Raw genomic sequence first — 25,604 nt, forward strand, 5'->3', positions numbered from 1 at the left:
TGAAGATCTGCTTTAAAAAAAGGTTCATTAGAGCTTACGTAAAAAACAATGATAGAAATACGAAAAGTGAATTGAACTTTCTAAAATATCCAAGACGTAAAGCGAATTGAACTTTTATGATTGAGGGATGTTTGACTTTTTATAAGCCAACAATAGTTGAATGAATGATATTGACAAAAATATCTATAAATGCCCATATGCCCTTAGACATTTAAGTAACAAAGGTCGCGAAAAGGATGATTGACTTTTTTTCCCCCTAATATTAATGTTGTCAATTAAAAAGAAAAAGCAAGCGTTTCATGTTTCTTAAGCCATCACTCATAGGGGTTGTTCACTTAATCTTAATTTCAATTCAGTTCAGCTCCAATCAGTTCAGTTCAGTTCAGCTCCTAATTTCCTTCTCTCAGTTCACCTCATTTCAGTTCAACTCCAATCAGTTCAATTTAACTCAGTTCAGTAAACTTGAACAGCCCCTAACTTTGGGTATATCAATGATTTTTAACCTTCAAAAACTTATTACTAAAATCAAACGCTTGCAAAAAGGTTTAAAAAATATAAAGGAGAGAAAATAGTAATCAAATAAACTTGTGATATTGATGAGTACACATGCATGGTAAATATAAGAAAAGGGAATACTTTAGATATTGAAAGCAAATTGTGAAAACATATCAACTTTGCATTTCATTTTATATAGTTCAGCTTGTGATTACATTCAAATAGGTCTTCGACCCTCACCTAATATTTTGTTTACAAATTTCCTTTGTACCAAAAATACCAAAGGATTAATTGGAACAAGAATCAGAAAGGAATAACTTGTAGATACTTTGCTAAAGATGCAAAAGCTCGATGCCAGGGCGCAAATGCCTTTGATCTACTATACTGGTACACTGGAAGAGCATTGCATCCCAGCTATCAACGACGCAACCATTTTTCTTCATATGGAAACTCAGTTGTCCTGTACAAATAAACATGCTCCATTTTCGTGTTTTCCCTCTCTAAAGACTGCTCAACTCATTGCGCAAGATACAAGAACCAATCCAATCAACAAAGCAGGAATTTTGTGAACATGAAACTTTCCACCATTGGGCACACAAGTGAATTGAGGTTCCAACTATCCAGACTGAGATTTTTCCTTTAGTTTAGCTCGAGCGAAAAATACCCCAGCTATGAGACCTACATATCAAGAAGGCATAAACAACTCGTCAACAATTTAGAAAAAAATAATTGCTACATCGTTTTCTAAGGGGAGTCTCCTTACCAAATAGAATGCTAGTAGAATTCTGCAAGCTGGTAGGAACATGGAACAAAACTATTCCAGCGACCGAGAGAGGGATTTTGTTGAGAGAACCAACAAGACTGTAAATTGCAGCAACATCAACCATTAAGCAAAAACCATTAAAATCATTTTAGCCTGTATTTTATTCTCATGGTGATTCCAAGAAAAGCTTCAGAATAATATATTGATTGTGAAGCACAAGGTTTCATGAAAGAATATAACAAGACTATCATAAGAAAACTATCATGTATTTTCCAATTTATTTCTTCATGTTCTAAACGATCCATTACTTCTAGTTACCCCATCGATTCCACCTCTAAGCAACATTGACTTATCCTAGTATACGAGTACAGTTAAAAGTTTACTAGATTGGTCTCCAATGATAAAATATGAAGAATGCAGCTTACCTGTATGTCGTAGCCCCTGTTTGATGAAGAAACCACATAGAAGTGAAGCTGATAGCCAGACCGAGAAATCCACTTAGTGTCATAACCAACCAAAAACTCGGCAACTTAAGAAGTGGGCTGTCAGTAGCATCCAAAGAAGAGTTAGAACCACAACAAAACAGTGCCCCTTCAACAAGGACTCTTGCGAAATGAAAAATTACAGATGATCACACACAAATTAATTCAGAAGCTGACTATATAGAGAGTATATGCCAACAGATCCAGATTTAATTTGAAGGGAGGAAAAAAAAACTGACATAAAATCATCAGCATATACATTGTATAGGCAATAGATAACTCACGTTTCATATAAATAGTCCACCTCCTTGAATATGAAAATAAGCATGACACCCAAAGGGATTGAGAGAGTGTTATTTAACAAGACCATCGTAAACTCATTCAAATTTCCTGATCGAGTGACTTGCTTTGCTGTGTCCATGACACGCCGTAATGTCAACTGTAACAAAGCACAAATGAATGCTTGATTGATACTCCAATTTTGACAAAAGCATTGAGCATAACACCCAAAATATGCAGGGCAAAGTAGCAGCATCAATGAGGTGCAGTGACCAGCATTATTCACTATGTTTCAGCTACAAATGATGTACAAGACATACATATAATGAGAATATATATACTAAGAGGAGCAATATTTGAGTGGCACAGGTGGAGTCATTTTAAAAACTAACAACTACTTCGTACTTGTTCTAGGGCACTCTTGAATCTTGACATGAGCCGTGTCACCATGTGTATGAACTATGAGAACACATAGTTTGTCACTTTGTTGACTTCCCTTCAACAACTTAGGTAGTTGAAATGATAAAGCACGAGTTCTCTATCATGGCCCAAATTTTGACAAACATATTGGTATAACTCCCAACAAATGAAGTAAAAAAAAAAAAAAAAAAAGAGAGAGAGAGCTTTATTGAGTAGCAGCAGCCAGGGTTATTCACTAGACTGCAACTACAAAAGAAATGGCACAAGATGAAAAATAGCCTAGTGGCCCAGGTGAAGTCAATTCTAGAGCTTACAACCAATTGTCCCTTGAAAGTCTTGATATGAGGAATGTGTGAGCAAAATGTGGGTCAAACCAAAAGAAAAGTTATTTTATGCTCTACAAAATATGGATCAATTTGTCTGGAGTGTAGCAGAATTCCCAAGGTTTATGCTTATAGTTCTTGATTACAACCTTTTAAAAAGCTCTACATTGATTTATGCAAAAAGCTTCAAGTTCTATAGAAAAAATCATTTTCCCTCACCACAAGCATCTACCTCGTAATTTGCTACTTAAGACTGCTGGAAAGAAGGTGGTTATAAGAAACTATGACATTGAAAACAAGCAAAGACAAATTTTCTTATTTTTGGGTGTATTATCAGAATGCCACTATAAGGATAAGGTGTAATAAATGAACGAAATAAAAATTGGAAAAGAAGATGATTTCTAGAGAGAGAATAAGACATAATGCACCACAAGCAAATTGTGAAATAACAATGATATTGAACTCACGGAATATGAAGCAGTTAGAAAACAGTTGATAAATTGCCATGTATAACCAACAGCGTTGAAGGTTAAATCAGTGATTCCTCCACAAATGGCTGAAATAATCTGCAGAAAGACAAACGTTTAATCTCCAAAAGCATAGCACACATTAAAATCTAAAGTGTACAAGATAAAATAACTAAAATAACAAGATATCAATTGGTATTATGGAGTATAAAGTAATGTTAATCAACCCTAAATCCATTTGTAAAAGCTAATTAGTTGAGCAATATATTACCCAGACACATCCAAACACCTTGCACACTTCGAACACAAACAGAGGGAGATCCATGGTCTCTGCCTCTCTGGACAAGAAAGGTATCCCTATTCTCTGTAAGGGCAACGTGTATAGAGTTTATTAATCCTCATCACACTTGAGTTTCCTAGCCCTCTACCACTCTAAAGAGGTCTCAATTGCTGATTTATCCAACTTGACCACAATCATGTGCCATGGCAAAAACTAATAAACCACAGAAGATAAGAGTAGGCAGAGAGAAATTGAAACTACAAGTTCCAAATTAGAATGATTCACATAAATCTCAAAACTTTAGAAGATGTATCAGGAGCTAATTTGACTAAATGATAAACCAAATATGCTCGGGATTTGATTAAATCTACTTAGAAGAACACATAACAAGGCCAGCAATCTCAGCAGAAAGGAATGATAGTTTGCCGAAAAAAGTTAAAAATAATGATTGAATTTCAAAATGTACAGAAAAATAGAAGCTGAACAAATTTTCAGATTTGAGATATACCATCAAAAATAGAGCAGCCCAGACTCTATTATCATGATGTTTCTGGAAGAGATACATCTCACCAACTGCAGTCATTACATTGGTGACATTCTTGAGGACTGTAACCATCGCAACATTAATGTATCTCAAGCTGCAATAAGACAGTTTTCAACTTGAAGATGGGGAAATGCACTGTATTCTGTCACTGACTAGAGGAAATTGCTTTTTACTCACCTGAACATGCTTGTGATGAGCATCCCAACAAAGATAATGTTCACAGGTATCCAGACCTTAATTAGCTTCCATGTTAGCGGCTCTGTAGTTACAACACCCAAAATGGACAATGTAGACACGATAAGTACAGAAACAAAATTCTGCAACGAAAACAAAAAAACCCATAAGCTTTTGCAGAGAAATATGCAAAGTCACTGCTTTGAATCTACTATAAATTCATAAATGAGATCTCCCAAGCTTATAAAGATGGCTAGTTAACGAACTAATATCAATCAATATATCAATCAATCAAAGCCTTAATCCCAAAAGTGGGGTCGGCTAACATGAACCAAATTTGATTATTCCGTGTAGTCATCAACATAAATCTTTCTCCTCCATCCCTTACGATCCAAAACTTCATCCTCACGTAAATCCATGCACTTCATATCCTTCCTCACTCCTTCCAACCAAGTCATCTTTGGTCTCCCTCTTCCTCGTTTAATCCCTCCATGGTCCCACTCTTCCACTCTTCGCACCGGTGCACCCTCGGGTCTCCGTCTTACATGTCCAAACCAACGCAGACGATTTTCCCTTAATTTATCTACAATGCCCGCCACACCTACTTTCTTGCGAATAACCTCATTTCTGATTCTATCTCTTAAAGTGTTTCCACACATCCACCTTAACATGCGCATTTCCGTAACCTCCATCTTTTTAATATGCTCTTTCTTAGAAGCCCAACATTCTGTACCATAGAGCAACACTGGTCTTATGGCAGTCCTGTAGAATTTTCCCTTCAACTTTAAGGGAATGCTGCGGTCGCATAACACTCCCGTGGCCGCTCTCCATTTAAGCCACCCTGACTTAATCCTGTGGGTCACGTCTTGATCAATGTCACCATTCTTCTGGATGATCGACCCTAGGTACTTAAAACATTCACTCATGGTCAAATCCTTTCCATCCAAACTCACCACTTCATTGCTTGTCCCCCTCTGAGTGCCAAAACGACAAACCAAATATTCAGTCTTACTCCGACTTAGCTTAAACCCTCTAGATTCCAACCTTTGCCTCCATTGCTCCAACTTGACATTAACCCCATCCTTAGTCTCATCCACCAAAACGATATCATCTGCGAACAACATACACCATGGAACCTCATCTTGAATTGGTCTAGTTACTTCATCTAGAACCGTTGCAAAAAGAAAAGGGCTTAATGCAGACCCTTGATGCAATCCGATTGTAATAGGGAAATCTTTTGTCAACCCTCCGCATGTCCTCACATTTGTTGACACATCCCGATACATATCCTTAACTAGGTCTACATACCTTCGTGGGATACCTTTCTTCAACATTGCCCACCAAAGTATCTCTCTTGGCACCTTGTCATATGCCTTCTCTAAATCAATAAAGACCATATGAAGATCTTTCTTCTTTACCCTATAAAACTCCATCATTTGTCTTATCAAATGGATTGCCTCCATAGTAGATCTCCCAGGCATAAAACCAAATTGGTTATCTGAAATGCTTGTGCATGCCCTCAACCTTTGTTCAATCACCCTTTCCCACAACTTCATAGTATGGCTCATAAGCTTAATTCCTCGATAGTTAGAACAATCTTGAGCGTCTCCTTTGTTTTTATAAACCGGGACCAAGGTGCTCTTCCTCCAATCTTGTGGGATCCTTGTAGCCGTCCATATCTTGTTGAAAAGGTTTGTTAACCAATCAATACCAATCTTACCCAAACACCTCCACACCTCTATCGGTACCCCATCAGGGCCAACCGCCTTCTTAGGTTTCATCTTCCTCAGTGCAATCTCCACCTCTACTCTCCTAATCCTTCGCACATACTCCATGTTGATTTCTTCATCACTCATAGAGGTATCTCCTATCCCAACTCCATTACTTCCATTAAATAATTCATCGAAGTACCCCTTCCACCTGTCCTTGATGCCCTCCTCTTGCACTAGGACCATTTGGTTCTTATCTTTGACACACTTCACCATGCCAATATCCTTCCTTGCCTCTTGTCTTCTCTTTGCCATCTTATAAATGATCCTTTCTCCCTCCTTGGAATCAAGCTTTTCATAAACCTCCTGATATGCCTTTTCTTTTGCTTGGCGAACAGCTGCCTTTGCCTTACTCTTAGCCTCCTTATACGCTGCAAAGGTTTCATCACTCCTACATTTTCCTAAGGCTTGATAGCATTCCCTTTTTTGCTTAATTACTGCTTTCACCTCTTCATTCCACCACGGTACTAATAGGAGCACAAAAATAAATAAAATTACCTGGTACAGCATTAAAGATATACCGGCATCGAAGTCATAGCTGGACAAGACAAGTTTATTAATGAGTATCATGCTGCAGGACGAAATGCAGTAAGCTGCCCCAGACAGTAAGGCCGGGTTAGGTATCTTAACCGATCTGCTAGTCCGCAAAGCTTTATCTTTTTCTCTTCCCAAGATGCCATTTTCCACATCATTTTCATTATCAGAAGGCCTTGTAGACAAAAATGGCCTGGCATAGGAATAAAATACAGAATTGACAGTTTAGTTCAGAGATACTTCAGGCTTAAAGCTAAAAGAGCTTGGAGATGTCTTCACTGAAATTCATTACAAACTACTAAAACTCTTGGAATCCTATGTAATACTGTAGAAGATGAGGAATATTAGATAATATAGATGAACAAAAAAATAAATAAAGGGAGTTTTAGAAAAATGATCACTATAGACAGAAACATATTAATGCAGGTTTCTGCTTAGTAGATAAGAGAATAACTCATTTTCTCAAAACTCAAGATTCATAGAATATTCATGACACATGCAATTCACCAAGAATAACAAGATGTCCACAGATGGCAAAATAGGCTAAGTGTCCGTAAGGTCATGTATTCCAAACCCTTCTCTCCCTCTAACCTCACTCCAAGATAAAGGCCGACACTGGCAATAGAATGAAGAAGGTATGCGTCTATGGTGACTACTAGCTCGGCCCATATTTCTAGGTTTGAAAATTATCTTTCGACAGGGCCAAAGAGCAGTTCAAGGAGATCATCTAGATTTTGGGTTGACTCAGTTCTGGCATTTGAATTACAGATGTTTATACCAAAGTTTTTTACCCAAATCTCCCAGTTAATGTTCTCTTTTGTGATTGACAGCCCTTTGGCCACTTCTGATTCTAATCAAAAAAAAAAAAAATGATGACTAGTAAATCCATCATCATAGCTATGCCAGCCTGGTTGTAATAGTAACCAAATCTTTTGGTTTCAATAAATAAACTGCACTTAAGAGTATGAATTCCTGTAACAAGGGCCCAGGGGAACGAAACTAAAAAGGCTGCTTGCAATGTTGCAAAGAAGAAAATTGTAAACAAAGATCATCCAAACAATGCAAACAGGATTAATCAAGTCAAAGCCATAAACCCTGATGCGAAAGAGCTGGAGAATCACTACTCATAATTTATCTTTGCAGTGTAACTGAATCCAGATATCTGGAAACACAAAGAATTTGGTTTATCAGGCCAGATAAGGGTTTCATTATTGGCAGAAAAAAAATAAAGGACTTGTCAAATTGAGTACAAACCAAATTCAGAAAGCAAAACATCATAAACTGAAAGAGAGTCTCAAAAGGTCACCTTATCAACCCCACCCCCTCCTGCCCTCCGCGGCCCCTTAATCTTTCGCCTTTTGTGATGAAATCGGACAAAAGGTGAAATCAAACCACTAATTATTACTTCACTCTAATTTTACAACCAATCAACAATAGCGGCCATTTCTATATGCAACTTCAAGTAACTAAAGCAGTTAATCACAAGATATCATAATCCATTGTTACAAAGCCAAATACAACAGTACAAATGTGACAAAAACCTACCCAATAAAGCAGTTAATACAAAAGGTGAACAACAAAAAATTTCTCAATAACTACCCTTCAATCATACAATTGCATCAATTAAAAACCTTCCTACAATCAAAACCTAAAAAGGAAATAAAGAACAGTCCACAAATTGAATTACAGAAACAAACACAATCATAATCAATAATTTCCAAAAAGAACTCAACAAAATAAGGAAAGAAATATTACCCAGAACCCATTTGGGCCAAAAAAGCTCAAAGCTGCTTATATCAGCTAAAACAAGTCAGTACATTTGCAAACTTCCACTGAAAGACACTATTTCTAAGGAATTAATAACAAATCCTTCAAAACTAGGCTAGATTTGAGAGAAACTTAAAGAAACCAGGCTACAATTTTTGGCATAAAGATTGAATTTTGAGTTGGGTATTCTTTATGCTTTATCAGTTGGAAGGTTTGAACATATGAAGAAGAAGAAAGTGATGAGAAGAAAGAAGATGTATTTAAAATTGGAATTTGGTTGTCAAGTGTTTGATAATTTTATGCGGGGAAAAGGTCCAATGATGGGTTGGTCAATAAGCATTTGTTGGCATTGAATTTGAATAATAATATGAAAATAATTAAAATTTGCTTGGGAAATGAAAAGAGTCCAAAAGAGTGTGAATTGTGATTGCTCCTACCACTTTTGCATGTTGAAGTTTGCCTAGATTTAGGCCTTGCTCAAATATCTCCTTCCATGGAGAAAAGTTCTTCGCATTTTGATTTCCCCTAAAGTATAAGGGAATTGTTTAATAGCAATAATTATAATAGCAATAAATACTAGTACTAGTGTACTTGTTAGTAGTCAATGCAAATTAATTCGATTAGGTAGTCCATAATTTGAATCCTTCACGTCATTCATTCAATCGTATTGTAATGTTGTATTTAAAATTTGTTTATCAGATGGTATTTTGGTATTATTCAGTCATCATCATTATAGGACCTATTTTTATTGAAAAGGTTGTTGATTTATTTACAAAAATATCATGTGATAAACAAATTTTGTGTATTTCAGATATTAACTTGTATTTACCCATTATGTTGCATTTTAAATTTTAAATCGGCATTTAAAGTCACGTAAATGTTATGTTGTTTAAAATTCTAAAAAAAATTATTAAAATTACTACATTGTAAGATGAGGTGTGATGTAGGATGATTGAATTATATTTTGTTTATATGTACTTATTACCAATTTACATGTGTAGATTATTTATATACTCCATAGTAATTTGTTGATGATAAATTTTGAAATAAACTTTGTATGTGGATGTGACTGTGGTTGTGGCTAGTAATTTGTTAGAAGACGATTATATTTTAAATGGAGAAATCACTAATGCAAAATGATGATCCCATTGTATTGCCGTAGACCAAATTGTAAAGCATCAAATCTATTGGGTACCAAAGCTAAACTTTGACTAATTAAAATACTTGTGTAATCTGCACAAGAAGAAGTACAAAATCGGATACACATATGAGACTAGTTTGTGATACTCTAATTTAAAATTAGGGTATGTTCTCTTCAAATTATTTTCAGTTCAGTTTAGTTCTTAATTTCCTTTTCTCATAAAATATTCAGCTCAATTCAGTTCAGTTCAGCTCAGTTCAATCAATCCGAACAGGCCCTTAGAGGATATGAGCTAGGTTGATTAATTATTATAATATGTTATAAGAATAAGATTTTGTGAAATTATCAATAATATTTGATAAATTTTACTGTATTATTCAAATGAGATGAAATAAATAAATAATTCTGATACTCACAAGGATAATGTGCGTATGGCGCGCCCGATACGCAAACCATGATAAATTGAAATACGGAGCACTCATACTTTCTAGCTTCTAACATAATTTTCACTTACATTTATATCTCGTGCATTAACACAGGTACATTCTAGTTTTCTTAAACATAAATGTTTCACGAAACAACACCCGTGTTTTTTATTAACAATTTAACAACTCCACTAGCCAAATCAGTTCATACTCCTAAATCCCTTTGATAATTAGTATATACTCTCATTGACACATATTTAGAGATAGTTGTTACTCAAATAAAATGTTCGAATTTGACTTGTCAACATTACTATTGTACTAATTACATAGAAAAACCTAATTTACCCAAAAAAAAAATTAAAAAAAAAATCATATTTTGGCAATAATAATTCATTTTATTGAATTGTCATGTAAATTTAGTGATTCTTTCTAATCAAAAAATCAATTTTTTAAAAACTTTGATCTAGAACTATTTTTTTTTTAAAAAAATAAATAATAATTAGCAATTTTATTACCATCAAATCAAATTAAGCACTCAAAACAGAGGACCCTCTCTGTTTCTCTCTCTACAACAACATGAGACTGCAACTTTCTCTCTCCACCATGGGAGCCACCATCTCCACCACCACTACTCAACTCTCCCACCAAACCCTAACCCATTTCAACCACCACCAACTCCGGCACTTCGCAAAGTGGGTCCCATACAAGCCCCTCCCAAAACCCAAACTCCATCAAAAACTCCGAGCAATCAAAACCCTAAAAACCCACCTCCAAGATTCTTACTTTGTCTCCCCTTTCCCTTGCCATGGCTTCTCTGCCAACAAATTCAAACCCCTTAAAACCCCTCTTTCTTCTGACCCTTCTGCTGCTAAGCTTGTTTTTGTCAAGAATTCTCTTGTTTCCAAGGCTTTTTCTGGCACCCAATTTGAGGCTTTGGGGAGTTGTATGAAGGGGATGAATTCCCTGCTCTTTGTTAAGAAGGAAGATGCTGTGGGTCCGGTTTTAGGGGGTGTGAAATCTGCTGTTAAAGAAGGGAAAATGGAGTTTAATGATTTTCCTGGGGCTGTTGTTGGTGGTCAGCTTTATGGGCATTTGGATTTGGAGGTTTTTCAGAGTACCCCTTCTAAGATGGAGGCTAATGGGATGGTTCTCGGGTCGCTTTTCGGGCCGTCTTCGACTTTGATGGCAGTGTTGGAAGGGTTTTGTGCTGAGGATTCCGGTAATGTGGATGCGGCTGATGCTCCTGCTGAGGCTAAGGATGTGAGTGAGAGCCCTGCTCAGTGATGTAGATCGTCAATTGAGGTATGATTTCTTGTTATAGTGATCTTTTTGTCATAATTTAGTGTATTTTGATGACATTTGAGATTAGTGATGAACATAGAGTTGATATTATGGCAATGTTGATGGGGATCAAGACAAAAGGGAAGTATTGATTGATGAATGGTAATGTGATTTAATGAATATTGAACAATGTTGCTGGTTATATGGACAAATCACCATTTTTAGGGGTTTTGCTTTACTGTATATGCATGTAGAAAGGGTGCAAGTATTGTCAAATGAATGCAAAGTGCTAAGCTCTTGGCTTTAGTCGTTGTTACTAATCTTTGTATCTATGGGAATGTTTCTGCCAGAACCTATATCTTTGGTTATTTACCCCACTACTTCGGAGTTGATTGATGATCGAAGGATGAGATCAGCATGACCTTCAGCATTTAACCTGCAACTATGAGTAGCTAGTATTTGAGGATCGGAAATTGGTTTTGTATTGCCTGTAGGAGGATAGACTCTTGTTAATCTGTTAAAAAGTTGGATCAAACAATGAACATCATATAAGCAGATTCCGTCCTGCATTGTGATGTTGACTCTCCATTGTGTAGCAATTTGAATTTAAATTGCTCAACCTGAGTTATAGCTTTTGACTTTGAGTGCTGTCTAAAGTTCTTCTAGTTTGTACCTGTGTAAGATGCCTCACCTCATGGATTGACAGGTAATGTCATGTGTGCCACTATCTGTTGCCTGATTTTGGGATCAACTTTTGTAATTTTGGGTGTTTGTCCCATGTAGTCCTGTCCTAATGCCAATTATGTTTCTTAGTATTATGATTGGGTGATTTTTTCTACTTGTATAAGTTTATACCTCTCTTAGATATAATTACTAGTTGAAGTTGCAACTCTTGATTAATTTGTTGGAATGCCAAGAACTTGAAGTGCCTCATAGCTCAGTTATGTCTCCTTGAATTTTCTCTCTTTGACACTAGCACATCCTTTCTGTTTGTGCTTTCAGTTGTGCACTGATGTAACCGAGTACTTCTATTTCAGCAATCAATTTCGGAGATCCTTTAGTAAACAGCTTTTATTTTATGGAATTTTATAGCTTGATCTTGATTATTCAATATGTTTGTAGTCCCATCTGACAGCAATACATAGTTTGAGCAAAAACTGCCTTGTTTAGTATAGCCCAATCTGGTTGCATAGTGCATTAGGATATTTTTTTTGTGAAGTAAGACATGGAGAAGAGCTAGGAAGATGTCTAATGGCTTAGTGCCTTGTTCAACACTGAGTAGCTGTAGGAGCAAACTACATTGCTTGAGCTAGACTTCACCGGATTGTGAATTTGTGAGCAAGCTCAATGTGACAATGACTCTTCTATTTGCTGCATAAGGTCTGGATTTGTTCTGAGATTGCTGGTGCACCTAATTCTTTGAGAATTTCCTTCTTTGTATGATCTTATTGGTCAATTATAATGGCTGTTTGTTTGTTTGTTCCAACTTGTATAATTCAATTTAGTTAGCAATGCAACTAATCTGATGAATATCCAATTGTTTTGATTGGGAAGCTGCATAAGATAAAAGCTTAAAAGTTTGGGTTAGAATCAATCAATTAGTGATGCAATATCGTAACGTCTTCCTTTTTTGCTTCTCAGTTGATCTCAAGATCCATTGCCTTCAACAGAGATCCTTCAATTCAATTTGTGCCCCTTATGTTTTGTTTTCTATGATTGTGCCAGACCATCTGAATTCACCAATAACAATAATATTCACATGCATCATGAGTTAGTATTATATACTCCTGGATCACGATACTCCATACCCAATATGCTTGAGTTATTTTGCCTAAGTTTTATGTTATTTTGCTTAAAACATTGTGTTATTTTGCTAAAATAATATGTTATTTACTTAATTACTTCAACATCATGCATAAAAAAAATAAAAAATAAAATAAAAAAAACAAAAAAAAAACAAAAAAAAAACATGCATTTACTAAAATAACATGGACTTATAAACTTGGAGTACAGCGAAAGAATCAATGTTGAAAAAAAAAACAACATGCAAATATAAAATAACATATACTTATTTTAAAATAACATATATATAAATTAAAATAACAAGAAGTTCTTATTAAAATAACATAAATTTTATAAACCTGGAGTACCATGAACACGGTACTCCAGGAGTAGCATAGAATTTGCGCCAATTTGGGTTTAATCTTCATCAAAATTTCGTTGTGTGTGTGTGTGTGTTTTACACGGAGTTTAAACTGTTTTGTTAGGCTTCACCTTTTTCTTTTGTAATTCGCTTAGAATTTTAGATGCATCTGATTACTTATTGTCAGCCATTTACTTGTGGGGTAATGTACATATATGTATAAATGTTTGCTTTCTTGCATATATGTGTATATATATGAGAAAGGTTTATGGCACCATATACTCTTGCATTATTTATGATTTTGGAGAATTCTGTGCATGATCAGGTGGTGAAGAAAAGCTTTGGTGAGGACCAAGGAGGGTCTACACTCAGCGCCTTAGCAGCATTGCAAATCAGTGATCCCAACTACTGGATAGACAGCCTGTCTGAGAAAAGCAGCTGAAGTTTTGTACTGTATATTTTTAGGTTTTGATCATTCTTTTCCGATAAATGAGGGGTTGATATAAGATTAGTGGCCTCGACTATGGAGTTTTTCGCAACTTTTTTTCTCAAAATTATACCAGGTGATAAGATGGCAGCTCTGGCCTCTCATACTTTGTATTGCAGTTAGCTTTCAGGGTTCACATTTTGTGGTTTCACCCTATCTTGTTGCTTGCTTAACTGATTTTTGTCAAGAATGAAAGTTTTAAGGAAAATTTGTCAAAAAAAAATCTTTTAAAAGCACCATTTTGTCAAAAAAAAACCTTTTAAAAGCTTTTTGGTTAAAAAAAAGGCACCACCTTCATTTTTTTTGCAAGGAGAAACCTGCTTCTCTAATTGCCCTCTAATTCACTTATTAGTCTCTAATTTTATTTTCTTTCTTTTAATCACTCTCTAACCCACCTATTTACGAGTAATAATTAAATTTAATTAAAAAAAAAACTACCACCTCCTAACCACTAGCCAACCACCACCTCCCAACCACTAGCCAACCACCCCCTCCCCCATTGGACCCACTGCCCAAATCCCCACCCCCGGCGACCTACCTTCACCGCCGGCCGACCATCCCTTTCTTTCTTATCCTCGGCGGCAACCACCACAAGTAAGCAATTTTCAGTTTTTGGCTCTAAACTGCTCAAATCAAGTCCAAATCAATTGCTATATGCTTCCAAATTATCCTACCATCACATACATACATAATCAAAGTCAAAACAAGCATCAATTGCAAGTAAGATGCACAAAATTAGAAACCCCCAAATTGATTTTTCTAGGGTTTATGGAGAAATTAAAAATTGCAAAATTCAAGCATATTATAAGATAAAATCAAAGCAAAAATGCATTGATTGTGTGGGAGAATTTGATTTGAAGCTTCCAAAAAGATCCTAGCAAATATGGGTAGTGTGTTTGAGAGTGTTTGAGGGAGAAATGAAAGGTAGATGTTTGAAGAGAGGGGAAGGTGGAGGGTTGCAACAGGCCGGGGGTAAGGGGAGTCGACCGAAGGTGGAGGTGGGTCGCCGAGGATGAAAGGTTGTAGGTGGCGTGGGGGAGAAGGGCTGCTGCAAGGGGAGGGGGAAAGGAGAGGGCTGCTGCAAGGGGAGGTGGAAAGTGAGGAGGTTGGTGGTTTTTGTTCTTTTTTTATTTTTATAAATTAATTTTATTATAAAATAGTTAAGTGAGTATTAAAAGGATAATTAGAACAAATTAGAAGTTAATTAAGTGGATTAGAGACAATTGGTTGTCTTCAACAAAAAAAAAAAATCACATTCGGATTTTCTTTTGCCAAAATGTTAAAAATCGGGTTTTCTTTGGCCAAAAAGCTTATAAAAGGTTTTTTTTTCGCAAAATCGTGCATCTAAAAGGTCTTTTTTGACAAATTTTCCAAGTTTTAATTTGGGACATTACTTGTTATTTGTTAATATGAAAAATCATCTTTTTGTTCTCAAAAGAATATGTGCAATACATTTGTTAAAACCAGTAGCAAAACATAATAGATATTAGACCGACAACACTACTGCAAGTCTACAACACAATCAATCTAACATGTACGGAGTGTCAATCAGGAATTTATTTGATTAATGTACAAGGCTTGCTGTCTATTAATAAAATCCAAGATTGAAGAAGGATCACCATCCATCACCACTCTCCCATCTTCCATGTATACTGCACCATCTGCATATTCAAGTTCTTCCAAACGATGGGTTACCCACAATGCCGTTACTTCTCCAGAGCTTGTCAGGGAATTCTTCACTGCTTTTACAACTCCAATCTATCATTGAGAAAGCATCATTGTCAAGTACATCTGTACATGACCAAAATTTGTTTTCTTCAATGCAGAAAGATCAATCACTTGAAATATAATACCTGATCACTTTCATCCAGAAATGTTGTGAGCTCGTCCAACAACAGTACTTTGCATGCTTCAGCTAATGCTCCTGCAATTGCAACCCTCTGTTTCTGTCCACCACTAAGAGTTTGAACTGGCCTCTAGCAAATTCAATAAAAAATTATACATGTATTAAGCATCAGCCATGAAGTCAAGGCATATGCTTTGACATTACATTATTGTATAAGACCTACTTGTGAATATTCGGACATGCCAACAGCATCCAAAGCTTTCGCAACTCTTGATTTAACTTCTTCGTAGGTCAAATCAAATTTACCAAGACCAAATGCAACATCAGCTTCCACAGTAGGCATCACTACCTGTCAAAGATGACTTAACCTTTACACAAGATAAACAAGTACATAGATTGCTCAAGCTGGCAAGAAAATTGATCTACTGGATTAACCTTTCATTTTCTGGTTTAATAATAACCCAAGCAGTTGGTTTACATTTTTATATCATCAAATGCTCAAGATTCAGAAAAAAAAGCGTGCATCACATTCCACATATTCTCGTGCGCCCACAACATATGAGAAGAATATCAATACATCAACTCCTTTCTCCCATCCATAACGTTCTCCAAGACGCCATTTTCATTTTCTTCACCACGTATAAAAGATCAGTTATCTGAGTTTTTTACCATCAAAATATCAATCTGTCAAGTCACTTTTTGGTCCAAATTCTAGTACTGTATACCATATTCAGATGTCTAGAGACCAGACATTGGTACTTTCCAAGTAACATGGCTAAGATTTTTCACATTATTAAGAACAGCAAACTGAAGCACTCAACTTTATATGGTCACTTCAATACAAAGCAAACATAAAAAAAAACTACTCCGTAGATTATTGACAAATGCAGCAACAAAATCAAACCCGAATATGATTACATTTTTCAAATCAAAGAAACTTGCTACAACTGACCTGATGATCTGGGTTCTGAAAGACAAAGCTTTTTGGCTTCTTAACATAAACACTCCCATCAGTTGTTTTCAAGAGGCCAGCCAATATCTGCACCAATATAACCAATCAAAACCACATATTCTTAGGCTTAATCCAATGTTCAACACCAACATGAACTACACTACCCCATTGCCTACTATATCGCCTTTGACGGCAACTCAGGTCATTTGTACACAACCTTACCTTGTCCCCTACAATAACACATAGGTCATAGCTACTTCAATTAACTTGCTGAATCTCGTATTTGCAACAAAAATTATGAACCTAAAATAACCTTAAACAATAAGCTAGAAACCCAATATCAACACTACACCAATATACTAAAGAAGAGCTCCCTCCCTAAGCTCATAGGCTGGGACAGGGCAAGAAAGGTCAGGTGTACACAACCTTATCCCTACTATATCGATAAACTAGGCTACTTCCATCTGTCCTTAATCCAATAATTGCATACCATATACTTCATATATGAACCCAGTAAATCATAAACAACAAACCCAGAAAATCGGGTACATTTCAGAGATTCCAAAGAAAAAACAAACAGCAATGAAGATTGATAATTCACCTTCAGAAGGGTAGATTTGCCACACCCATTAGGTCCAAGAAGCATCCATAATTGGCCAGAAGGTATCTGAATTGAGCAGTTCTTAAGGATTGGCAAGGTTCCACCTTGCTTGGTTTTGATGGAAAAATTCAAGTTTTGGCCCCATATAGCATACTGATCAGTACTCACGTTTCTGTAATAAAGAGTTGCAAATCAGAAACAGTAGTATCAAACAGAAAACAAAGGAAACATTCTCTTAGTGAGTGCACACAAAGTGTTCGATGAAATGCCTGACTGAAAGAGAAGTTTATTAGGTAGAGAGATGAACCTAGAGATTGATGCTGTACACTTGAGAGGAGGAAGGGCAGGTGCTGGGGTGCGCAAGAGAATGGGCAAATTCATTTGAGGATGGCTGTTTTTACCAACCTCAGTTCTAGGAGCTCTATTTGATTTTATATGAAAACTTGTTGAATAAATGCTGATTATATACTACTCCCTCTATTTCGAAATAATCGCAACAATTTGACTTTTATATTATTTATATACTTACATTGAATATTCTTTATCAATATATGAAAAAACACACTATGTTGTATGTAAACTATCTTATGGTCAAAGTTGTGTTTTTTGCATGTATATACATCAAAGTGTTGCGATTATTATAAAATGGAAGGAGTTTTTTTTTTTTTTTTTGGAGTAATTGTTTAATTGTTAATACTAGCTAGTACTAACCTTGGACTAAATGTCTAAATGCACAACAAACAACTTGCCATCTAACAGAAAGTGCCAAATCAACTAGTTTTGTCTTTGAAATGTGGCCCTTAGGAGATTTAAGATAGAACTTAGAAGAAAGCCTCACATTATTTCACCAAAAAATTCACTATTATTTCCATTTCTTATCTGAAATGTACAAGAACAACCATAAAGAGTGGCCTTTTTAGCCTTCAAAACTCTGTTCCTCTTTCACTCATGGCTTTCTCAACAACTCTCTCAAACCCCCAAGCTTTCTCTTGCTTCTCTTCTTTCCCTAAGACCACAAGAAGTATCCCTCTTCGACGTCGGCTATGTATTAGAGCTGAAGCTGATGGTGGACAGAAGCTCACTGAGACCAAAACTAAAGAAAGCTCTAATGATCAGCCTCCCCCTAAAAGGCCCCAAAAGCCTGTATATTCAAGTGAGTGTTTCTTATATTCTTCAATTTTATTGGCATGAAAATCACTTCTTTCTTTTCTTCAGTTTGCTATGTACAGCTAGGGGTGCTACTCGAGCAAGCCACTCACTAGAGAGTTTAAATTATTTTAGCTCGTAGTTGGCTCATCTCATTAGATTATAGGTTCATGAAGTTGTAAGCCTAATAAGGGGGTTTTATAGACTAATATATTGTATATGTGTACAAGTTCATCAGTTCATTTATATTATGTTTGATAATCATCAATGTAGTGATTAATTCAAGTAGTTTCAGCTAATTGACTTGGTTTTGTATGATTGGTTTGGACAGTGAAGAAAGGTCAGATTGTAAGGGTTGACAAGGAGAAGTACCTTAATAGTGTCAATGTGAGTATCTTTCTCTCCTAAGAAAATACAGTTTCGACAGAAAATTGAGTGTTTTTCATGCAATGATGAGTGACTGATATCTAACATGTTCGAGCTCTGTGAATGATCAGTATCTATCAGTTGGACATCCGCCATACTATAAAGGGCTGGACTACATTTATGAAGACCGTGGAGAGGTAAAACCTTAGCACATGACTATAGCTTTATACAAGGAAACTATGAAGTTTGTAATGCAGAAAAAAAAAAAAAAACTCATGATTTTAAACTTTGTAATGCAGGTCCTGGATATACGCATTTTTGAGACAGGAGAGTATGCACTTGTAAGTAAACCAATTCTGAAGCCTGTTAATACTGCATATTGCATATACCTATTGCCACTGTTCTTTGGGTATTTTTAACTAAAATGAATTGATGATATGGAAATAAACTGATTTTTGCATATAAGAACTGACTTCTGTTGATTACAGAACAGATCAAAGCTTCACTGAGAGTTTTTGTCATGTACTATGGCAGAATTTTACAGATCATAAGTGTTACAGATCAAAGCTTCATTGATTCATTGGAGATTTCTTTATGAAGGACAAATTTTTACTGATCAAAAGTGTGTTTATTAAAAATAATGTTTACTGCTAACAACTGATCTTAGTAAGTTGAAGCGAGCAAGGCTTTTTCTTCGCACATAATAGCAATTATAATTCCAGCTATAATAAGGATCATAAACTGATTTACTTTAGGTGTAATATTCATTCTCATTTCACCAGCTGATCCAATAGAAGATGGCTAAATAGATCTTGAATTTTGCTGAATTTGCAGGTTTCCTGGGTTGGAGTTCCCACATCACCAGCTTGGCTTCCAACAGATATGCTTATTAAGGTAATACAGAGTATGTACACAAATTCTACATGTTTCAGTGTTTCAACTTCTGACAGCTTACATTTGTTTGCAGTCTGATAAACTCAACTATGAAAGGATGTGATTCAGATGCTCAAGAACTATCATACCAGTCACTTTTAAGGCACAATTTTCGTTTATCAATCAATGTAGGTTACGGCTATAATTATTCTGGTATGCATACTGTAAGAGTGTACTCTATTAGTCTACCCCGCCTTGTGCTCATTCTCATGAAGCTGGTGCCTGAAGCAGTTGCAGAACAATGAAATCCTCAGATTTTACTCCCATCAACTTAAATTTGGAATGTAATTAATTTCATGATACAGAAAGAGACAACTCTCATTTGATCAATATATTAAAAAAAATCTTACAACATCCCGTACATAATGTATTTCAGAAATAAGACAATTGCTCTCTGTAACTTTCTAGTCTCATAAAATTTTGAATAATTTTGTACAAAACCCCTATTTAGCAATGTATTTGAGATAACTTTTTTTTTTTTATATTTAATATGGAACCTACTGGACAAGAACTCTCAAATATCAACTCACTCAGATTTGCACACGGAGCCCTCAAGAATGGGGAGGATGGATAAAGGAAATCCCCAGCCCATGTACCCGTCCTAGTGGCAGGGTCAAACTTATGACTTCAAACTCCCAATGTAGGGATCCAGTCACTAGACCAAGCAACCTTGGTGAGATGACACATTAATATGTATGCACCTTTTCTGAATTGATCATCCCTTTCTGCTCTTCGCAAATCCATCAAGTACTTGAAGTCTTGAACAGAAGCATAACAGTAATAAAGTCATAATGAAGCAAAAATCCTCCATTGATGGAATATTAGCTAATCTCGACTTGTCTTTTGGGACGTTTGCAAGAGTTCATAAGCTCAACCAAAGAAGGAAGAGGTTGAGGCACTGGTACATTCATAGACCTATAAAGCTTCCGGAAATTGTCACTGTACCCTGTTGATAATCGAACATAAGAATATGAAGCAGATTTACAAAGTTTTGCATCCCTTCTATTCATATCAGATTTAGTATCAGAATCTACCACTTCTCTGTTGTTCCCATTAGGCTTCTCAACTGTATTTTCCTTGTCATCTGTATATAGTAAATTATGTTCCACCTCTTCGTATTTACTATATTCTACACAGGCAGCATCTACCACCTCTATAGTGTTCTCATTAGGCATCTCAACTATATTCTCCTTGTCGTCAGAATATAGTAGATTATGTTCCACTTGTTCATGTTTGCTAACATGTACTACACTAGTAATGCTACATGCATCTCTGGGGAGCTTTTCATGGTCGAATAAGGGACAGTCAGGGATATTTTTGGCAAGAAGAGGGGATAAGAGTGAACCCTCACATTCACTATCTGATAAGGGGGTTTGCTTCCTCTCTTCTACAGACGTAGTTTTCATTTCTTCAGCCAAGATGCAAGAATGATAACCAAGTCTTGCTCGTCCAAATAAGGTTATTGGAGGCTTCTTGTTTGGAGGAGGCAAATTTAAGAGAGAGTCCTGGTTATTCAATGCCTTTGGCAATTGCAGCTCAAGTTCTTCAGAAGCTGCATTAGTTTTCACCACAGCAGAAGCAGATCCACTACTTTCTACCAACACATCTGACACCTTCAGTGAAGCTTCCATGTTCATGCCTAGAACCTTCCAAAAATGATCATCAGAAGCTCGAGAGCTAAAGCAGTGCTTTTTAACATAATCCAGCTCCAAAGCTCGGCACTCAGGAGTTGTCGAAACTACATTTTTAGGAGAAAGAAGTTCCAAAGCCCACTCCAATTCTTGTCTGGACGAGTGCATAGAGTAGCAAATATGCCAGACACCAAACTGATCCTTCACTGGAATGTTTGATCTTTCTACAATTTTCCTTTCTGCAACTGTAAGTTCGGTTTCTTCCATTGCATACCATTGTGCTGAAGGTCGTATTATGAGAGGCTCGGGCTGCATATTTTCACGAGCCTCCAATATTTTCTTCTTTGCCTTCTCGTACAATTTTGGAAAACCTTCAAACAAATGGAAACGGGAAGTAGGATCCACAGAAAGGATTTGTGGAGCTATAAGTTCCAAAACTTGGTAAAAGTCTGGGTGCTTGGCTTTATCGACATATATCTTGGACCCAAACGTTTGAACAACTTGATCAAGTACCTCTTCTTGGCCAAGAACATTACAGGTGAGGTATACTGTTGGGGCATCAGGATGTTTCCATATACAATTAATAACCTATTTCATAACATTAATGCAAACAGGTAAGAAATAAAACCTAAGTATATATCAACATCCAGGGCTAATATGCCAATGCACAAACAACTAAGGGGAAAGATGACATTCGAGTATATGAGAACGGCCGTTTAATGCACACAGATTAAAAACACTAAACAGGTAAAAAGGAAAATCACTCTGAGATGGACAGATAATCATTCTGAGACAAACACTTCTTGGACCAGAGAAGTTCAGCTAATCAATGAAGATAGTAACCCAACAAGATCCTGTGGCAACTATATCCTCTACAATCTACATGCATCACAACCTATGAAATTGTTTCGATTTAAGCTTACAAACACTTAAACTTATACAGAGCACTGACAATTATGGGCTCAACAAAAAGAAAAAAGAAAAAAGAAAAAAAAAAAAAAAACAGCCTGCAGATTTACCTGCTGAAGGGCAGAATGTCTGCTTGGGATGTTCATAAGACTTTTGCCAAATGTACAGTCAAGGAAAACAAAATCAAGCTGACAACTGTGCTTCTTCCCTTTTGCGGCGATATACTTCTCTGGCAAGTTCTGCAGACAATCAGGAGTGAGTCTGCAGTCACCAGTATGAAGAATATTGCCAAAATTGCCTTCAAACAAAAACATCACAGCCCCTGAATTCCAAAAGTTCACATCAGATATATTCTCTCAAATAAGCTTCCCAAGCTGTAACCGAATAACGTAAACATATTAAACTATAGTCAGAAGATGAAATTCATCCATCTTTATTGCTTCAAATCTGTTTTTGCTACTCTAATAGAATAATGTTCCAACAAGTCAGCATCTCCTCTTTTTAAGGGTGTTAATCATGATCCACTAATCGATTAACCCAATTTATAGACATATATAGGAAAAAAATGTGTTCCTAATCAATCATTTGAATCAACAAAAACCTTATAAATTATTCAAAACAAGCTCAAATTTTCGCCTTTCTACAACCAAAAAAGTGTACAACAAATTGAATACACAACATGAACTACCCAAATCAATTTGGAAGATCAACAAAACCCCAGAAAAATTCAATTAAAAAAAAGGATAAAATCAAATACCAGGGCAGTGATTAGCATCAAAAGCAGTAACAGTGAAAGACCCATCTACGTCATCAACAATTAGGGATTGTCCCACCTCAATTTCCACAAACAACGATTCATCTACCTGCAAAAAGAAATCACAAAATAACAATCAATTAAATTATAACAAACAAATTAATAAATTACAAGAAAAAATTGAAAAGGGGAGAAAAACCTGAGGATAATAGCAAAGAATTAGGGATTTTGTGAGACGAGTAGAGTAAATTGGGGAAGAAGAATGAGAGGTAATCCCAGAACAATGATCTTTATGAGCATGAGTGAGAAAATGGTGGCGTTTAAATTTGGAAGAAGGGGTCCATGTATCTACAGAAAATGGTAATCCTCTTGGCATTTCGATTGGCATCTTGTAATTTGATTAATTTACTTTCGGGGTGTTTGATTTTGTGAAAAGGGGTTTTGAAATTGAAGGTGAAAGAAACCCTAGAAATGGCGGAAATTGGGGGAAAGAGGAGAGAGAGAAAGAGGCTTGCTTTGGAAGGAACACACATTACAGAGTTTAGTGAAGTTGATAGGGAGATGAATGGGAGGGAAATTTTCAAAGGTGGTGAAATTTGACAATTGTGGCGGTTAAATACTTGCTTCGTTATTTATTCCAGAAATTTACAGAAAATAGAAAATTGCCCCTTTTTTTTTTTTTTTTTGGTTTTTTTTTTAAAAATTGGAGAGAAATCAACCATCCTCAGCTATAGATAACCAAATTAGTTAATCGTGAATTGAGCACCTAAGTAATTAGATCCGACCAATTCAATTCAAGATTCAGTTGAGCTAACCTATAAAAACAAAAGGTCAAAAGGAGTCTCACTAATGATCAATCAGGCTGATTAAACCGTACATATTAGGTGACAATATTGTAATTATTTGTATTGATAGTTTATCGCACATTTATTAACTATTACTGAAACAGAAGATGATGACGTCACTACTGCCCACGTGTCGCTCTGTTGATAAAATTTTCCCGCCTAAATGCAATGATGATGTTATTTTTTTTATTTTTTTTTTTTGTAGAGCTAACCTATTTAACATTTTTGAAATTTAAATATTAAAAGTTTCTACCTTATAACTAAAACTTATCATTTTATCGTAGGAAATTGAATCAATTTTAAATAGCACCCTAATAAATGACCTCCTACATTGAACTATGAATTAGACGATGTCGAACAAATACTATATCATAATTTTGATGAAAATAAGAGATTTAAAATTACAAAATGTACGTAATTTTTATTTATATTCATGTATAAAGCAATTTATTATTAAAATGTACAAATTAAAAATAGATTTTATATAAATCGTGCATCGCACGGGTTGTAACCTAGTTCCCAACTACACATTGTAAAATTATGTTAAATCCGCATAGTGACACAAAATGGTCTCTAAAAATATTTCGTGAAATAAATCTAATCACTAAAGATCTACATTAGTGACATTACTAGGAATTTAACCAAAAAATTTGACAAATGTTTACATATAAAAATAGTTGCATATAAAAATAGTTTGGGAACTAATAAACCACATACTACAATAATACGGACTATTTAAAACATATAAATCCTAGGTAGGGAGCAAAGAAGAAAAACAAAGGAAGGTGGCGGAGGAATGGGATGAGATAAAGTGGAGGAGAAATTTTAGCTTGGTAGTTGAAGCGATTGAAATCATTTTTTTTTCCCAACCAAATTCAAATTAATTTTATTATGTACTCCCTCTATCCTTTTATTAGAGTCTCATTTATAACATTTATTACTCACATAATAAAAAAAAAAAAAAAAAAAAAAAAAAAAGAGAGAAATGAGACTCTAATAAAAGGACGGATAAAATACATCATTGCCAAAAAAAAAAAAAAAAAAAAAAAAAAGGTAATGACATCAGTTTTAGAATAAACGAGAAAAAATTTATAAGTTGTCACGTAGGCAATGAAAAAACATAACCTAATTTAGTATTAGAACCAATGGTTATTGGTAGGGGTGAGCAAAAATTCAGGGTACCTTAACCTGGAACCGGAACCTGCTCGAAACAGCAGGTTTCAGAACCGGGACCTGTAGATCAGATTCCGGTCCCAGGTAATAAAATTTTGGACCTGAAACCTGTAGGGTACCCTGTTAGTCTGGGTTTCTCTATATAGTACTTGAAACCAAAATCTATTATTTAAGCCCAAGTATAAAAACCCTATATTAAAATTGTATAAAAGCTGTCACCTACCTCTCTCCCTCCTCTTATTCATTTTCATCTTACTCTTAAAGGTTTAATTAATAGTATTAATATAAGTATTTGTAATTTTGTATTAAATATTCTAGATAATCAAGTAACTATTAAGCTTACTTTGAATGACAGGGTACCCTGTTCCGCAACCGGAACCTGCAGGTTCCGGTTCCGGTTCCCAATTTTTAGGAACCTGTTGAACGGGTTCCGGTTCCAATTCCTAATTTTGGAAACCTGTTGCAATAGGTTTCAGTTCCGAATATCGAGATTTTTACAGGGTACACTGCTGCACTCACCCCTAGTTATTGGTGAATACATTATCTATTAATTACCAAATTTCTGTCACTTAGCGTGTTTAGTAACGAAATTATTGTCAGCAAGTCTAATTTTGCACACAAGACATCATATTTGGTATATAACTTTTTTTCTTTAAAAAAAAAAAGATTACATA

At 35.6% G+C, this 25,604-nt stretch overlaps 5 protein-coding genes across 8 annotated transcripts; 2 read left to right on the plus strand and 3 right to left on the minus strand.

Annotated features, from left to right (window-relative positions):
• Nucleotides 1-655: 655 nt before the first annotated feature.
• Nucleotides 656-8,809, minus strand: LOC145562035 (GDP-mannose transporter GONST1-like). The gene is made up of 9 exons (XM_081622189.1): nt 8,286-8,809; nt 6,495-6,723; nt 4,231-4,370; nt 4,018-4,147; nt 3,230-3,328; nt 2,025-2,179; nt 1,684-1,800; nt 1,259-1,356; nt 656-1,173 (listed from the first exon to the last, which is right to left on the minus strand). The coding sequence occupies exons 1-9, from the start codon at nt 8,294-8,296 to the stop codon at nt 1,112-1,114; spliced, it is 1,041 nt and encodes a 346-aa protein (XP_081478315.1). The 5' UTR covers nt 8,297-8,809; the 3' UTR covers nt 656-1,111.
• Nucleotides 8,810-10,403: 1,594 nt separating this feature from the next.
• On the plus strand, nt 10,404-13,930 carry LOC145562039 (large ribosomal subunit protein uL10c-like). Of its 3 annotated transcripts, none has more exons than XM_081622194.1 (2): nt 10,404-11,165; nt 13,613-13,930. In XM_081622194.1, exon 1 carries the CDS (start codon nt 10,440-10,442, stop codon nt 11,145-11,147), a length of 708 nt encoding a protein of 235 aa, XP_081478320.1. In that variant the 5' UTR covers nt 10,404-10,439; the 3' UTR covers nt 11,148-11,165; nt 13,613-13,930. The 3 variants fall into 3 exon arrangements, with proteins under 3 accessions (XP_081478320.1, XP_081478322.1, XP_081478321.1); XM_081622196.1 differs by lacking the exon at nt 13,613-13,930 and adding an exon at nt 12,147-13,478; XM_081622195.1 differs by lacking the exon at nt 13,613-13,930 and adding an exon at nt 11,495-11,959.
• A 1,348-nt stretch (nt 13,931-15,278) lies between these two features.
• On the minus strand, nt 15,279-17,614 carry LOC145562038 (ABC transporter I family member 10-like). The gene is made up of 6 exons (XM_081622193.1): nt 17,481-17,614; nt 17,174-17,345; nt 16,573-16,659; nt 15,844-15,969; nt 15,628-15,750; nt 15,279-15,532 (listed from the first exon to the last, which is right to left on the minus strand). The coding sequence occupies exons 1-6, from the start codon at nt 17,552-17,554 to the stop codon at nt 15,323-15,325; spliced, it is 792 nt and encodes a 263-aa protein (XP_081478319.1). The 5' UTR covers nt 17,555-17,614; the 3' UTR covers nt 15,279-15,322.
• A 396-nt stretch (nt 17,615-18,010) lies between these two features.
• LOC145562041 (NAD(P)H-quinone oxidoreductase subunit O, chloroplastic-like) lies at nt 18,011-19,972 on the plus strand. Its single transcript, XM_081622199.1, has 6 exons — nt 18,011-18,326; nt 18,651-18,706; nt 18,817-18,882; nt 18,985-19,026; nt 19,520-19,579; nt 19,653-19,972. The coding sequence occupies exons 1-6, from the start codon at nt 18,122-18,124 to the stop codon at nt 19,680-19,682; spliced, it is 459 nt and encodes a 152-aa protein (XP_081478325.1). The 5' UTR covers nt 18,011-18,121; the 3' UTR covers nt 19,683-19,972.
• Nucleotides 19,973-20,176: 204 nt separating this feature from the next.
• On the minus strand, nt 20,177-23,510 carry LOC145562040 (uncharacterized). Of its 2 annotated transcripts, none has more exons than XM_081622197.1 (4): nt 23,112-23,510; nt 22,916-23,021; nt 22,269-22,480; nt 20,177-21,837 (listed from the first exon to the last, which is right to left on the minus strand). In XM_081622197.1, the coding sequence occupies exons 1-4, from the start codon at nt 23,298-23,300 to the stop codon at nt 20,440-20,442; spliced, it is 1,905 nt and encodes a 634-aa protein (XP_081478323.1). In that variant the 5' UTR covers nt 23,301-23,510; the 3' UTR covers nt 20,177-20,439. The 2 variants fall into 2 exon arrangements, with proteins under 2 accessions (XP_081478323.1, XP_081478324.1); XM_081622198.1 differs by having other exon boundaries at nt 22,269-22,397; nt 23,112-23,249.
• Between the last annotated feature and the right edge of the window lie 2,094 nt (nt 23,511-25,604).

The sequence above is a fragment of the Chenopodium album genome, chromosome 10 (assembly GCF_948465745.1).
Source record: "Chenopodium album chromosome 10, dcCheAlbu1.1, whole genome shotgun sequence".
Taxonomy (NCBI): domain Eukaryota; kingdom Viridiplantae; phylum Streptophyta; class Magnoliopsida; order Caryophyllales; family Amaranthaceae; genus Chenopodium; species Chenopodium album.

Coding starts and splice junctions, on each gene's coding strand:
- LOC145562035 (XM_081622189.1), bottom strand. Junction 4,148..4,230: donor CTCATCACAAGCATGTTCAG/GTGAGTAAAAAG, acceptor GTCTTATTGCAG/CTTGAGATACATTAATGTTG. Junction 1,357..1,683: donor ACAGGGGCTACGACATACAG/GTAAGCTGCATT, acceptor TGCAATTTACAG/TCTTGTTGGTTCTCTCAACA.
- LOC145562039 (XM_081622194.1), top strand. CDS start 10,440: ATGAGACTGCAACTTTCTCTCTCCACCATGGGAGCCACCATCTCCACC.
- LOC145562038 (XM_081622193.1), bottom strand. CDS start 17,554: ATGAATTTGCCCATTCTCTTGCGCACCCCAGCACCTGCCCTTCCTCCT. Junction 17,346..17,480: donor TGTACAGCATCAATCTCTAG/GTTCATCTCTCT, acceptor TCTTTATTACAG/AAACGTGAGTACTGATCAGT. Junction 15,970..16,572: donor TTCAGAACCCAGATCATCAG/GTCAGTTGTAGC, acceptor CATCTTTGACAG/GTAGTGATGCCTACTGTGGA.
- LOC145562041 (XM_081622199.1), top strand. CDS start 18,122: ATGGCTTTCTCAACAACTCTCTCAAACCCCCAAGCTTTCTCTTGCTTC. Junction 18,327..18,650: donor CCAAAAGCCTGTATATTCAA/GTGAGTGTTTCT, acceptor TGGTTTGGACAG/TGAAGAAAGGTCAGATTGTA. Junction 19,580..19,652: donor CAACAGATATGCTTATTAAG/GTAATACAGAGT, acceptor ATTTGTTTGCAG/TCTGATAAACTCAACTATGA.
- LOC145562040 (XM_081622197.1), bottom strand. CDS start 23,300: ATGCCAATCGAAATGCCAAGAGGATTACCATTTTCTGTAGATACATGG. Junction 22,481..22,915: donor TGATGCTAATCACTGCCCTG/GTATTTGATTTT, acceptor TTTGGAATTCAG/GGGCTGTGATGTTTTTGTTT. Junction 21,838..22,268: donor GACATTCTGCCCTTCAGCAG/GTAAATCTGCAG, acceptor GTTATGAAATAG/GTTATTAATTGTATATGGAA.